At 41.1% G+C, this 16,189-nt stretch overlaps 1 protein-coding gene across 5 annotated transcripts in view; it reads right to left on the bottom strand.

Annotated features, from left to right (window-relative positions):
• The window catches only part of trps1 (trichorhinophalangeal syndrome I), a 108,462-nt gene that overhangs the window by 34,525 nt on the left and 57,748 nt on the right, over window positions 1-16,189 (bottom strand). For all 5 annotated transcript variants that reach the window (XM_058618869.1, XM_058618871.1, XM_058618868.1 and 2 more), the window contains one exon: window positions 12,670-13,474. In XM_058618869.1, coding sequence (XP_058474852.1) covers window positions 12,670-13,474 — 805 coding nt within the window. The remainder of the gene's footprint in view (window positions 1-12,669; window positions 13,475-16,189) is intronic.

Here is a 16,189-nt window from a genome sequence, read left to right as displayed (position 1 = left end):
TGGCTGTGTCCCAGTGCACAAAGCATGGACTATAAAGACATGGTTTGACGAGTTTGGTGTGGACGGACTTGACTGGCCAGCACAGACCCCTGACCTCAACAACCAGTGAGGACCATTGGGATGAAGTGGAACAGAAAAAGTGAGCCAGGCTTCTTGTCCAACATCAGTGCCTGACCTCATAAAGGCTCTACAGAATGAATGGATACACATTTGCATAGAAACACTTCTTGTGGAAAGTCCAAAAAAACAGTGGAAGCTGTTATAGCTGCAACAGGGGGGATCAACTCCATGTTTAAGTCCTGTATATGTATTTAAATACATCATTAGAATCCCTGTAGGTGTAATAGTCAGGCCTCCCAATGCTTTTGTCTATCTAGTGTACATTGTGTAACATTAAGCAACATTTACTGATAAAGTTGTATGTTGCAAATGAATATTCCTGACTTCACCCTTTCCTTCCACGTGTGCTGGAGAATCTATGTAGACTTTGCATCAAAACTCAAAAACTGTTTATTTTCCATATCCATTTGTGGCCTTTTGTAAAAACATTTTGGTCCAAAATTGCAGCCTCCACAGAAATGACTCGGCTCCTGGTATAAATAGAAAAGGCTCATTTCCTGAGTAATGAAACTATAACTATTTTATCTTCAACATCTGCCATATTAAAATGATTCAGCCTGAATTTTAAACTTTCATATTTGATAACAAGTATTGCTTGGTGAGCTCATATGCTAATGCACTGATGTTCAGAATGGACACATAGACATTTAAATCCATAATATACACAGTACAGTATGTGGAATTTTCAGTTACACATTTTAAACAGGACAAGTTAACACCAGGTTAATTTGTCTCCTTTTGTGTTAATAGGTTTTGCTGTTGACAGAGTAATAAGCGTGGTGATTCACACTGTCAGAACAGTGAACACTGAAATAGCTTCAGATATCATGAAGGATACTTCCTCTGTAGGACGTTTTTTACATTATGCATCACAACAGTGTTCAGCTTTGGAGGCTCTGGGGCAGATGTGAGTTGCTGCTTACAGTTGCTTACTGCAGAAACACAGAGTTTGAACACCGGCCAAGTGTGTGTGCGTGTGTGTGTGTGTGTGTGCGTGCCGTGCATGCACACTTTCAGACCTTATTAGGTTGTACTTGTGGTGATGCTTAACCCCACTCAGAGCTTGGCAGCTGCTACCTTCTATCTCTCTCTCCTTCTCTCTGCCTTTATTTTTTCTCTCTATTCTTTCTCCCTCTGTCTTCTCACATCTTCCTGTCTTTGTCATGCCTCCTTGACTCTTTCTGTCTCTCCGACTCACAACAATTGTTCCCTTCAGCGCTCTGTCTCTCTCTCCCTTCATATGCCTACTGCCCGCACACTCGGTGGTCTTGAGGTAATGTAACACGTAATGTAATGTTTCCTGCTCGATCTGAAAATGAGGGGCTTTAAGTAATGATGATCTTTAACATATGTGCAAGAGCGTCCATGTGTTTGTGTGTTTGCGTACTTTTTATACAGCATAGACAAATGTGTATGTAACATAGCTGTATACAGAATAAATCTCACTAATTACTAAAAATAGCATTTTCATATTAAAGTTAGTCTTAATGGTGAAATGTAGCTGTATCCAATGACTAAAGATATGCTTTTGACCACTAGAGGAGCAATGCTTCTATTAGTGAGATTTATATTGTGATTTCTTTCTGTGCGATTCGACTGTCTGACAGTTGGTGATTTAAAACAGGCTAACAAACGTAATGCCACACTAACAAAGGCAGTAAAGAATCCAGAGGACTGCTTTCATTTGGCTGTAAATAAAAGCATGCATTTAAATAGTCAAAGTGATGTTTCATGTGGACAGAAATGAAAGAAAGTCAGCTCATGTAACCTTAAGGATGCAGGCTTTATCGTTTCATAGAAAAGAGAAATGACTGTCGAATAAACAACTTCAAATTTATTGCAAGGACGTTCAACAGGGTTTTGTTAAATTGTGTGCCTGACCTGCAATGTGGTACCACTGCAACACTGCAAAAATAAGAAAGCAAGGCAAGAAACACAAGCGTTCAAATGTGCAGACAGGTGGTAAAGTGGAGGTATAACTAAAAAATAAGCAGAAATGACAAAAAGAACCTGCACAAGAAAACTTTGCAAGTGCCAGTCAGAAAATAAGGTAGGTCAAGGTTGAAGCCAAGGGTGTGTTTGTAAATTGTGTTGGGTGCTTTAAACATGCTTTAAAAATAATATATTCATTTTTGTGCTTCCTTCTGAATACACACAGGTCAAACCAACCTGGGTTGTTGTTTAAAATTTGGAAGATCATTTATCTGTTCACATTTGTTTTTGACATATCTGAGTTATATTCAGAAAGGATGTCGGCAGTTTCCTTGGTGTGTGTATAGATGCATTATTCTTAATAGACATAAGCACGTACTGATAAATTAATATTAAAAAACACCAGTCTTATTTACTAGTTGGCACATTTCCCCACTCTCTTAGTGGCATCACAGGACTGTAGCTTTGAGAGAGACGGTTGCTCTTGATCAGTAATCTGTGTTAGATCAAAGGAATAACATTAGTCCACTTTCAGAAAGGATTTCCACTCTGAAATGAGTTTGGCTATCTCTGTGACCTCAACCCAAAATAAAGGAATACTATCAGACCTGGCCTAAATAACACAAGAATATCCTGTTACAGAGATGAATTGTGGTTCCAACATCTCGGAGATTATACTGTTGTAATTGTGTTGATCCAGTGCAAACGGACATGAGGTCAGCTGCTATGTTTTCTTATAATGAGAAACATTAACATAGACTTACAGTTACGGCCAGACTCAATAAACACTGTGAGTAAATGTGTTTGTGAAACATTCATAACTTATATCTTTGTTGCTGTTGGAAAATCATGAAGACAACTTTGGAAGCAACAGAAAGAAGTTCAAGGACAATGAGCCTAAACACACACACACACACACACACACAGAAACATACACACATTGTTCGGCTGCACCTGGTGTATTAAGAAACAGGATAGATGGGACTCTGGGACATACTGTAACTGTGTAAATGTTTCTGTTGTGGAGTGTGTGTGTGTGTGTGTGTGTGTGTGTGAGAGAGAGCGATATCAAATGTGTGCATCTGCACAATCTCAAAAGCCAAACACCTGCAGCAATGACTAATCTTCAAGGGACAGAGCAAGTAAAGGAAGAGTACACACAACAGACACACACTTACACAAATTATACAACTGTTAGGGTGATGGTAACGAAATGATGAGAGAAGTTTGTCTCTTTATCCACCCTTATTCATTTGGGAATATCTGAATAACTCTTATAACTGCGATTCACATCCCCAAACACAACAGATCTCCAAATAAGAGACTATGAGCACAAGTGCCAATAAAAACAGTATTAATGGACTGAACACCACGTAGTTATAACGGCGTCCCTTAAAGGAAAATGAAAAACATTTTGTTAATTAATAACATGATGTAATTTAATGGGTTATTTAAATTTACACTGCAATAACTCAGAGTTTAATCCTCCAATGTTAAGAAACCTCTACTCAGCTGTTCAAAGCTCAAACTACTTCTAGGCTGTGTCAATATCTAAATGGAGTTGATTTGGTTGTATTGGATTTCAAACAAAGACGTTAAACCATTGTCTCAAAGTGCTTAAGTAATATTATGTCATTTTTATGTCCTTTTTTTTGTTCCATCAGCGTTGCCGTTTTAAGTCTCCACTAGTGTGTCATCAACCTGTCAGGCACCATTTTGTGCACATTCCTTTACAAAAAGAAAAATACTAAATTGGTGTTCACACTGCTCACTAACAGCCTCATTTGCGCTGTCGGTGGGAGACATTAGTCGTTATGAGGAGAAACAGTGGCACGAGGCCCAAAATACAACAGTCAATGAAAACACCTTGGCTGAAAAAGCTTCTGCGACACAACCTGACTATAATGTCTTCGGCTGTGGCTCTATCCACTGAGCTACACAGGACCAGCTGATATACTGCAGGAGCAAACAAGTCCTAAACAGTCGAAGCTGTGCCATGTTGTGTCGAGTCCTGTTGTGTTGCACAGCACAGAGAAAGAGAGTGATAAAAAAAAGAGGGGGAGAAAGAGAGAGGGGAGAAAAGAAATGGTCTTAAGGGAAACCGAGTATACAAGATGCATCATGTCGATGGAGCAGAATTCATAACATGCACACACACTAGTGGAGAATTTGTAATGAGTGAAGACCTCACGGGGGACAAACACAGGGAGAGACGAACAGAGAAAAAGGTACGAGTTAAGGGAGAGACAGAAAGAGCGAGAGAGAGATGGGGGGAGAAAAGTGATGAACTCTCCTGCTTTATACCTCTATATCCAGTATACATGGTGTGTGTGTGTGTGTGTGTGTGTGTGGTTCTGAAGTCTGATGGTGAATGTGTGTTCTCACTCTGAAGAGTGAAAATCTCCACGAAGCACTTTACATTCCACTCACACACACAAACGCATGCACACACACACACACACACGCACACACACTGTGATGCAAAGTCTGCTGCGCAGGCATGTGCCCAGAGCAATCTTGCTGCCTTGCCAAGAGGGCCTTGGATCACCAAGGTTGCCATGGCATTGATGACTCACACACACAGACATATACACTTTCTCACTGTCTTTCTCACAGACTTGCACATACTGTACACACCAAAGCAGGGTGTGACTAGGTGTCCTACAGTGAAGTGGATTAAAGTGTCAAGATGACGAGTCAGGCCTGTGTGTGTGTATGTGTGTATTGCATATGACTGAGGGCGAGTATGTGACGAGAATCTGAATGTGGGATTTAGGAAGTGCACATTTAGATCTTTACTGAATCGTCAAATCTGTCAAAAGGATTCCTCTTACATACTGCAACATGGCCGTAGTGAAAGATGCATTAAAGACGTTTGTCGCAAAGCAGGAGGGAAAACTAAAAACTAAAAACAGCAGTACAATGTATGTAGAAATGCCTGTTATTATTTAATATTTCTTTGTTGCTGTGTTTTATCAGTAAAGAGAAATAACATTGTTTCCCTTCACCTACGCATTTATAAGACTCAGGGGAAAAAAGGCCATACAGTTAAGAAAATCAGAAATAGAAAAGAAACTAAAGACAAAAAAACTCTTTCAACTGATACTGTACATTAAAAACAGGCACATTGTTCTTCATTAGGTGATTCTGCTAAGCAGGAGAATTTTACATTACATGGCCTGGCTACACTAATGGATAAAAAGAGGGGAAAAAGTCATTTGTTCTCATTTGTCAATCTACTTTCCGTCATTTACTGGAAGCAGCTTTCCTCGTACAATTCACCATCATTTTCTCCAGCCTGTTTTCTCTTCTTTGTCAAATTACATCAGTCACCATCAAGAAGGCAAAAGGCCTGATTGTGTGACAGAACCTCAGATTAAAATAAGAGTTGAGGAAAGGAACGGAGACTCGAGCCAGGAGACTGAGGGAAAGAGAAGGCTGGCATGGTTTTCAAATTAACTATTGGTCAGGGGTCAGATGGAATTTTAATCTAACCAATCAGCTTCCTAATTACACAAACGCTGCCAGAGTGGTACCCTATGCATTTGTGTGTGTGTGTTTGTGTGTCCGTGCATCTGTGTGTGTGTGTGTGTGTATCTGGCTAGCGTTGCGTGTAGAGTTCTTGTTGTAGCAAAATGAACATCTGGCCTCAGTATTAGTTCCATGTGTGAACACACACGCATATGTACGTCTGCATGTGTGTGCACGTGCGCACAGACCAGGATAGAGCTTGTGGTGAGTGGCTCCTGCCTTACACACAAAGAGGGGGAGAGAGAGAGAGAGAGAGAGAGACACTAACAAAGAGAAACATACACAGACTGAGAAAAGAACACACATGTGCACACATGCGTACACACACACACTTTCAGTTCAGCGGGAGTGTGTGTGTGTGTAAGTTGATTGTAACAGTAATTGATGTAAACGTCTAAATTACAGCTAGGAGCTAAAATAACCACTGTGTTTTACCGTTGCCATGTCGACATGATGAGAAACACCTGTTTGGTTCACTGGCGGGAAAGGTGGAACATCTGTGTCATGGGCGCCAGATGAACCAATCAAGAAGCTGCGTGTGGAAGCGACATGTGTCCTAACCAATGAAATACTCAGCGGAATGAGAGGGGATGTGTAGAGATGGCATGTTAGGCTCAAGTCAAACTCATTATACCACATTACATGATATGATGAGATACACACTACTGCGTCATTCAGAGAAAATTAACATTGGTTGGCTCTGGTCGTTCATTTTAAATCAAGATTCCTGTAATCATACTGAATCTAAAGGCCAGCAGAGAAACTATATGAATACGTTTAATGGTTTTTCCTGCGTTGGTGCCAGATTACTGCGGTTTGTCATAAATAGGACAGCTGCCACAGTGCCAGCCTGTAAAGTTTAGATAATCAGAGGAAACCCTTTTTATACTCCACTGAATCGAGAAGGAGTGATTCCTTATCTTGCTGACTCCCCAACAGAGAAAGGTCCAGTGCAGGGTCAGCTCCCCAGCAGCAGCCCTAGAGGAAATAGGGATTCAATGTCTTGCTCAAGGACACTCAAAATGGAGAAACACCTCAGGAACGAGGGATTAAGGCCTGGCTTTCTAGCTGAGGAGCATCCAACTAATCCCCATGTTGCCCTGTTGCCAAAAAATTAACCCGCACAGCCAATCCTGGGATTTCAAAGTCAATTTAGTTTACTTTTCTAAGATTGATGATTGACTTTATACTTTAAGAAGTGGTCTGATGCAGTAACAAGTCAAGTTTCTTAAGCAGGTTGAGAGGGAACCTTTGAATTTTCCTCTTTTTTTTTCTTGTCATCATCAGAATCAGTCAATCAGACAATTCAAAGCACCCTTGAAAGAGGATTAAAATCCAGACAAGAGCCAAAATATTGTCAAACAAATTAGATAATTTTTGAGGCGGGTGAGCCAAGCTGTCACCTTCCCACTACACACATTGTCAGCTGTAATATGTGTGCGTTCGTGGCAAGTGTGGGAGCATTTGGAAAAGCCAAAACGGGCTTGAATGTGGTTGAAATTGTGTCATTTGTTTTTCAAGCCAAATGTAATATTCCTAGCAGACAATACGACTGCTGTGGACTGTCACACAGCGTAAAGCCGCACATGGGATAGACCTATGACACACACACACACAGCGGTGTAGAGAGAGTATTTCCACAGACAGCCAAACAGACATACACAGGTCAAAATGATAGCAAACAGGTTGTCTGATTATGTTTCTGGTACACTTAACACACACTTCTTTATTTCCAGCATGACTGTGTTTATTTGAGTCTATATCCTGATGGGAAATATGACTGCAACACAAACAAACTGAACTGTGAACAGTGTGTGTAGATGTCTTTATTAGGGTGTGAGGACAAATTTGAATTCACACCTATCTTTGTGAGGACATTTGGACCTTATGAGGACTTTTCGGCTGTTCCTCACAATTTTAAAGGCCTTTAGGTTAGTGTTAGGCATTCAGATGTGATGGTTAAGGGGGTAGGGAATGTATTATATTTATGAGTGTTCTCACTACGAACGCTGAACAAGAATGTGTGAGTTTGTGTAAGAGAGACAGAGAGTGAAAGGGAGCCCAGTTTGTCGACTATCGGTGTCTTTGTTTTTCCAACACACACTCACAGGCACACACGCAATATATAAACAGAAAAACTGCACTTCAGTGACTAGAGAAAATAAAGCCAGTCCTCCTCATCTTTTCCATAAGGGCCCAAGTGTAGTTTTCTAACTCTAGCTGGGCATCTGTGTATATGAGCTCCATTTATACAGTACAGCCGCACAAATGTTCCTCTGAGCAAAAGACTGCTCATAACTGTTCTACCATATTGATGTTTAATGGCTGTTAAAGCACTTGATTGTTATGGTGGCTTGTATTAAAGCACATAAAACATAGCAGCAGAAGAATGGCTCGGCGCATTATCACATAAACTCTCGAGACAAATTTTCCTGATTAACAAACAAGGGAATGAATCAATACTGGTCAAACTGACCTTACCAGAAGGCACTTAATGAGCATTTCAGCCAGCATTGTATAAATATCAGAGAAGATCAGGTGGAAAGACCAATTACAAAGGAAACCCTGATTGTGATATCCATATCTGAGAGCTAAGTGATATTGGCATTTCTGGACTGCAGGTTTGTTAATAATTCACGACACATATGTATAATGGATACTACGGGCTAATAAGTGATGTTTTCATCAGAAGTTCATCAATTCTTTGTAGCATCTATAAATGTATGGGCTGTTTATTCTACAGACAATGACTTTGAGACAAATAGTGGTAACAACTACATAAACATAGACAGCTGTTAATGCTAAGCCAACAGTGACAGTAAATTACATACATGTAGCACATTTAAAAAACTCTAAGTGACACACTGGGAGAAACATAAGCACCATCATTTCCTGTGGAGGACATAACATGTTTTTTTTTAATTATCTGAACAGTAAATAAGTTCAATCCATGTTTTAATTTCCTTACAAAACACATTCACTCTCTCACACTGACAGAATGCAAATGAGGACACATCACGCTAAACTGCACGCACAGTCACACAGATGCACATGTGGACGGACACACATGGATGCACACAGGGAAAGACGGAAAATATGACACAAAGTAATGAGAACTTTATGGAAATATGAAAATACAGTTGTGTGTATGTGTGTTGCATGTGTGTCTTTTAAACATAATTAGCTCAGTTTGGCAGAAATGTAAACAAGAGAAACTTTAACGAAACTCTTCTCCGATCTGCTGAAAGCACACATTCTCGTTTATCACTCTCAGTTTGTCTCCGTTTTCTCTGTACGACTGAAATGGCATTGAATGTCATGCATGGGGCTTTTAAAACCCCCGGAGGTTCACATTTCAGCAGTGCATTATGACCACATAAGATGAAGACAATCATATTATGTTTGTAAGGTCAAATCGACAATTTCTTCCTCTCCCTGCTAGCGTCCATTTATCTTCTCTTCTCTGCCGTCCTTGAGGTGAAGTTCCCTTTGAAACCAGTCTGGGATTTATTAGATGAGCTAAATTTCAGGGTCGATTCATACGTTTGGTTACATTCACATGTGTTCACATATGTTTGGCTCAGAGGTGGACCCTTCTCAGCCCCGCTTAATTTGAAAAACCACCATTACTCAAAGCCTGTCTCATTCCATTTATAAACTGAAACGTCAACCAAGCTTTTACTTTAATTTCATCTCTAAACCTCATAGGCTTTCTATCCTTGTCTCATGCAGTCAGTCAAACAGCCAAAGAAGAGAATTTCAGACTGAGAAAATGCCTTTCATCGTAATAAATCTCTATGAAAACAAATCCAATAGCAGAGCACTGTCTCAACAAGGCAGCACAGTGCAGCAATTATACGTAGATCAGGCCTTTCAAAAGAAAATATTCTCTCCTCACTAAGCAGCAAACAGCGTCGTATAGCAGAATACTAAGAACTTAGAGTCTCTGTGTGTGTGTGTTTATCGATCCCTGTGTATCAGGTGAGTTGTCCTTTGAAGAAAAGAACGGAAATGAAAGAAAAAGAATGGAAAGGAGAGAGACAGATCGATGCAGAGGAGAATAGAGAGAACAAGTGAGGATGAGGGAAACACACAAGAAGCAGAGCAGCACGCGCAGACACTGTTGAAAGAAAAAAAACGCACACGGATGCTCAGATGAAATACGACTCCGGCCATTTGTTTCTACTTTTGTCACTGTTTAATCCTTTCCCTCCTCCCTGCTAAGCCTCTCCCTACATCCTTTCATCATTGCTCTTACTCCTCAACCCTCTCTCTGTAGCTCTCCCTTAATACTACTCACTAGCCATTTACAAAAAAGTCATTTTGTATGTTGGGCGGATACACCTTTTATAAATCAGACTCTGCCCTGTTACGTCAAAGGCCACATTTAAATTGGACCAAATGTGTGTGCACTAGCTATTTCAGATGATCTTTGCATCAATGCCCCTCCCTGCCTCTGCCTGGTGATGAGTCAGCCACCGTGAGCGTGTGTCCCCTGACGTGTATTTGGTGTTTGCGTGTGATGTTAAAGTGCATGCCATAGAAACTGGGAATATATATTGTTCTGAGAGGAGGGAGAAAGATAGCAGCAAAGGCCATATCTTATGAAGCTATTAAAGTAATGACTCATGTTCAGTTCCTTGTCTCTAATAAATAGTTTGTCTCTTCTTCCACCCCTCCTTTCTTCTTTCTTCTCACCTTTACATCTCAAACCATTAAGGCCCTGATGTACTCAAATGCAGATGTTGTTTAAGACAAAGCTATAACATTGTTTACACTAAACTAGGTGCCTACATATGCAAATGTTTTTGGATGTGCAGCCAATTTTAATATGTCTATTTGTGACAATGTGACAAGTCATGTCACATTCACAAGTTCCCCGATGACACATCCATCATGGGGTGTATCAAGGAAATCAGGAGGAGGAGTACATGAGTCTGGTGAGGGACTTTGTCATCTGATGCCACACAAACCACCTGCAGCTCAACACCACAGACCAACATCAGCATGTACATGCAACATGTAGGTAGCTACAGGTACCTGCGCCTGGTACTAGATGACAAACTGGACTGGTCCAATGACACACACCACAGGAAGGGAAAAAGCAGCCTGTCGCTGCAAACAATTAACATCTGCAGGAAATGTTTTATCAGTCAGTGATCACAAGTGTTTTTAAAGCACATTAAATGGGGACTCCTACAGGCTGGACAAGCTGGTCAGGAGGGCCGGCTCTGTGGCGGGCATGAAGCTGGACTTAACTCTGGTGGCAGAAAAGAGGACAGTGAGCAAATGCCAGGCATCCTCTGCACAATGTCATCAGTAACCAGAGAAGCTTGTTCAGTGACAGGCTGCTCCTCCCAAGGAGCAACACAAACATATTGAAAAACTCCTTTGTCCCCCGAGCCAATGAGTACAACTACATAATCGGTGGGAGGGGACAGAGAGGGCAGGACAGAGAGGAAGTAGGCTTGACACCATCCACTCAACACAGACACTCTATCTATCTATCTATCTATCTATCTATCTATCTATCTATCTATCTATCTATCTATCTATCTATCTATCTATAAAACAATGGGATGATATACTTTCTATTCTATCAGACTGTAAATAAATAGAAGAAGATGCCACTTAAAGGCATACATTTGCGGGAAACATCCCTTTTGTGTAGTTGGTATATGTTTAGCCTAGTTCAGCATTAAGACTGGAAGCAGGGTGTAAAGGTATGGCTAGATCCACAGTATATGCCATGTATAATTTGCCATGCACCGATTCACTCACATATTCATACGGTGCATTTTCTACCACATATCTGTCATAACACACTGCTGACACAGCCACCAGGAGCTACTTGGGGTTGGGTGTCTTGCCCAGGTACACATCGGCATGTAGACTAACCATATTGTATCTCTCATTTGTTAAATTGTACAGCAAAATATATCTCTTCTTTTATTAAAGAGATATAAAAGAAAAACTGTGTGTTCCGGAGTAACGTTTTTGCTACACCCTTTTATCTCTATCTGACCCTATTTTCATCTTGATTTTCCTCCCTCCCTCCCTCTCTCTCTCTCTCTCTCTCTCACGCATGCAGTCCGTCTGTCTCACTCTCTCGCTCGCTCTCTCTCTCAGACACACACAGCCCCACCCACGATAATGAGTACAACTCTTACTGCTCCACCCTGCACCGTCTGCCAAGTTACTGCCAACACCTCACACACTCACGCATATGCACGCACACACACAAGAGCCATAGGCCAACCCACAGCTTGTTCAAAGACGCCGTACACACAGCTTACGCACTGATATGTGCATACGCATTCACCACCAACACCAATCTCTCACACTTAATACTACCACTTTCATACACCCATGTCAGTGCCCTGACAACCTACACACACACACACAAAACACAGTCCAGTCTATTCTGATCTAATGTGATCATAGCCAATAAGCTCTGCGGTGCTGGCAAACCGCAGTCTGTTCCCTTCCAGTCCATGACATCACTGGGAAGTGAAAAGCATTGTGGGCCACAAAGTAGGGTGAGGGAACTGACTGACAGGAAGTAGCCATGGGAACCGTCAGTTTCTCCTCTCGGTCGCCAAAGCAACAGGCAGTTTTCTCGGTGATGCGAGTTAAAAAGTCATACTACAAAAGTGAACACAATTTATGACAAAGACCATTATATCATGGAATCATTCACACATGGACAAATGGTCAAACCGATATGGAGACATATGAACATGTGGGGACATTTGTACACACTTTGTTGGCCAACAGAAAGCTACATTTAGTGCTGGAGATATGACGGAGTAATTACAGATGTTATTGTAACTACTCGCAACATGTGGTGTGCATATGATCCTTGTCCTGTAAGTGATTCAAAGGGGCTGCAGATGAAGGAGTATTAATAGCATTTCTTTGAAAATTACTGCTCTCAGCAGGTAGGTTCTGGGTTCAAAGGCATTCAGTCGGATTTAAAAGCTGAAACCCAGGAGAAAATTAGAGGAAAGAGGAAGATTTGGCTTAAAGAGAGAAAGACTATAAAAAAAGAAGATGGTAGGAGGGTGTACACATGTTCCACCTTACCCTTAGTAGAGATTGTGACTCCTCTTTAGCAGCTCCTTTCCCCTCCTGTCCTCCACTACCTCCTCCTCCACTTCCTGTATATTGCTGAGTGGGCATTGGGCTCTGCTTCTCCCCTCCACCTGCAGCACCTCCTCCTCCTGCGGACCTTCCTCCTCCATACAGTTTGGCATCTCCCAAAAACGACTTGGTATCTCCCAAAAATGGCTTGGTGTCTCCCAGGTAAACCATGCTCGGTGAAGCCACGCCTCTTTTCTGCTGTGAGGCCTCATGATTGGCTGCAACAAAAGACAATGGGAGAGGGGAGGGGAAAAGAGAGGGGCTCCCACCTCCTGTTCCTCTGTCTATTCCTCTTTCTGGGCCCATTCGCTCCTTGGGCACCCAGAGTAAACCATGGGCCTGCTCACCTCCTCTCTCACCCATTCCTCTCATCTCCCCAAGCACCCAGCCTTTCTCCCGCTCTCTTTCTTTCTCCTCACCTCCCTCACTTTTTACCACCCCTCCTGCCTCTTCTCTGCCGCCTTCTGCCAACCGTCCCTCCGGCGGTGCCAGGGAGTACAGGAGACGAAGATCCCCCTTGCTCTCTTCTTTAATGGCTAAGGTAGAGGGAGCTGAGCAGCCATTGGCTGAGAGTGTTAAAGAAGGCGTCAGTGAAGTTGTCAGAGAGGTGGGCAAGGAGGTTGTTGTCACTGAGCTTAATGAGGGAGAGGAGTCGTGACAGTGGACAGAGTTAAAATGGTCGAGGAGGGCCGATGAATCAGGGGCCGTGAAGTCACAGCGCCGACAACGGCAGCATGCATGGACACGCCTGTAGAGAGAAAATAGCACTTAGTGGATTATATACGTAAATTAAATGAAATACCAGAGGATAATTGTGTTTAAATATGATATGGGACGGGAACATAACAAGGGACAGGAAACACTGTCCCTCTGTGTCTCACTAACATTAGTAACACCAGTATCTTGTTTTGTTTTCTTTTCCAGTCTTGAGTCAGTTCATCAATATAAAATGTAAAAAGCCTTCATCCATAATAGCTTTTAATGGGTTGCAAGTGACATGTATTTAAAGAAAAAAAAGGTCTTTATTGATCACATTATGAAGAAAATCCACTCCACAAATTGACTAAATTTAAAGTGCATTAGTTCCAGCCTGCATTCCTCCAACCACTCAGGTACTATTTCACCAAGCCCGCAGCCAAAAAGTGACTCAGTGTTCCACTAAATCACAGTGAATTAAGACAAAACTGTGAGGAATGTAAATGAATCTGAAAAAGGAAAAATGATTCAGGCATCAGAAAACCACCTTCACTTCCTGTTGGCAGGGCCCACAGTGACCAGCAATGTAAACAGTGCAAATAAACTCAACTTTTCCTGACACAATAAAGAGTTTTGCTGCTTCTTGTGTGGAACAAATACAGGCAAATCAATCAAACATCTTCAGCAAGAACTTAAATGCTTTTGCCTGCCACAACAACTTTCAATACAGGGAGAAAACAAAAGGAAAAGATTTGTATTTTCTTGCAAAAAAAAACATAAATATTGTAGACACCCCTTAAAATATCCATGATGTCATCACATCCTAGTTTCATTATGTCAGTCCTCAACCCGGCTTCAGCCTTTTATCTGCTTACTCAATGCAGCTAGTAAGTTGAAATCAGTTCTGATCTGATTTAGACATTTCTATCCATCCTCTGGGTAATGTCTAGAAAAGTTCAGGGTTGCATCTTTTGCCAGTACTCAGCCAGGCTAACACAGTGCTGCGGCTGCATTTATCTGTGATTTACTGAAAGATAGACGTGCTACTTGCTTAAGTAACATGAAACTAGATTCTGAGTGATAACTAAACGTGTTCACATAGATAAAGATGGACACAAAATGTTGGGATTTTAATTTTAATAAGAAAACATAAGCTTCTTATTTGTGTGTTTAGGAGTATGTCACAATATTTCTGGCATTTAAGCATCCCCTGTGTCCCTCAACTTCTGTCTCTTCATCTAGTCATTCTTTGCCTATTCTCCTCCTCCTCTCTTGTCCTTTATTGCCGAGGAACAAAGTTATGGAAAATGTCTATTTGTGGAAATGTGTGTCATTGTCTATGTGCAAAAGTACATTTTGTACTGTGTCTCGAAAATGTCTTAAACACGGACACGTTGGCATTCTCCCTGTCATTTCCATTGATGCATCACATATACATGCGCCCACACATGGGTCTCCCTTCCTCCATCTGTCATCAGTGAGAGGCAGAAACGTGACAAATGAAGTTTATATCCTTCATTCTACACATGTACAGATCTAATCTGACTCGCACCGAATGCTGCCAACAACAGCATCTATCTCACATACAGACTGAAGTAATATGATTTTTTTTCCTTCCAAAGAAAATGCATTTTGTATTAAAACATGAAAAAATGTTGAGGCAGCTGGAATCCACTACTTTAATGCTTTATATTTAAATACAGCTGTTTCATGGGTTAGTCCACCAGACATGTTACAGGGGCCAATGCACTGAGGCAAATAAAAATCACGTTCACATCTATGGCTAGTTATGAGAAAGTTATATACACCGCTTTGTTGTTTTCATGTCTGTCAAATTCTGTGATCATTGGCACTTGGACTGGAACGATGTGACTGAAAGTCGGTTGTCTATATCAATGCGCTCTCAGCGAGTTTAACTCGTCCATGTGTATGTAATATTTCCCTGCATAGTCTGGATGTGTTCCAATGAAGTGATAGAGAAATAATTATAGTGTGTGATCATCACAGCATTGCTAATACAATAAATCTAATGGTGTTCTAAGACCTTTGCACATATATACAGTATATATATACAGTATATACAGTATATATATATATACATATATTTGGTGTGTGTGTATATATATGGGCATGTGTATATGTAAATGGATACATATAGACACATATTTTTAGGAGCTTTTAAAAGAACAAAAAATGACTAAAACACTTTGCCATATGTTCCTGAATTATTGTTGGTGTTTTAAGTCTTATTTTTGGCCCTGTCTTAGCTTTGGTTGATATATTAATTTGATTCCAGTTCCAAGATTCAAAGTTAGATTCGGTTAAGGATGTGCCCAACCTGTCTCTCTCCTCCCCTATCGCTTTGTCTGCTTCTCCACTGTTTTGCTCTTCTTTTGCTTTTATTTTGACTTTCATCCTCTTGTGTTTCATCATTGAGTTTTCAGTGTGTGTGTGTTGTTAGCATGAATCAAGAAGTCAGTAAACTCCAGCAATATAAAGAATACTTCTGTATCTCCATCTCCGACAGCCCAAACTTTCCCACACCACCACTTGCTCTCTTTCCCACCCTAAGTCACTTGCACTTTCTCTATCATTGGTGGCTCTTTCACTGAAACCCCAGTGTACATGTATGTGTGTGTGTGAGCAGCATTCTGGCTGCTGTTTGACCTTTCCTAGCGTTTAGGTTTGTACAACCATGATTATGAGTTATTTTAAGGACATACATTTGCAAGAACTGTGCAAAACATGTTTTAAGACTTAAAACAAG

The sequence above is a fragment of the Solea solea genome, chromosome 20, assembly GCF_958295425.1.
Source record: "Solea solea chromosome 20, fSolSol10.1, whole genome shotgun sequence".
NCBI lineage: Eukaryota > Metazoa > Chordata > Actinopteri > Pleuronectiformes > Soleidae > Solea > Solea solea.
Note: the sequence above shows the minus strand (reverse complement) of the source record. Positions and strands in the feature narration are given on the sequence as shown.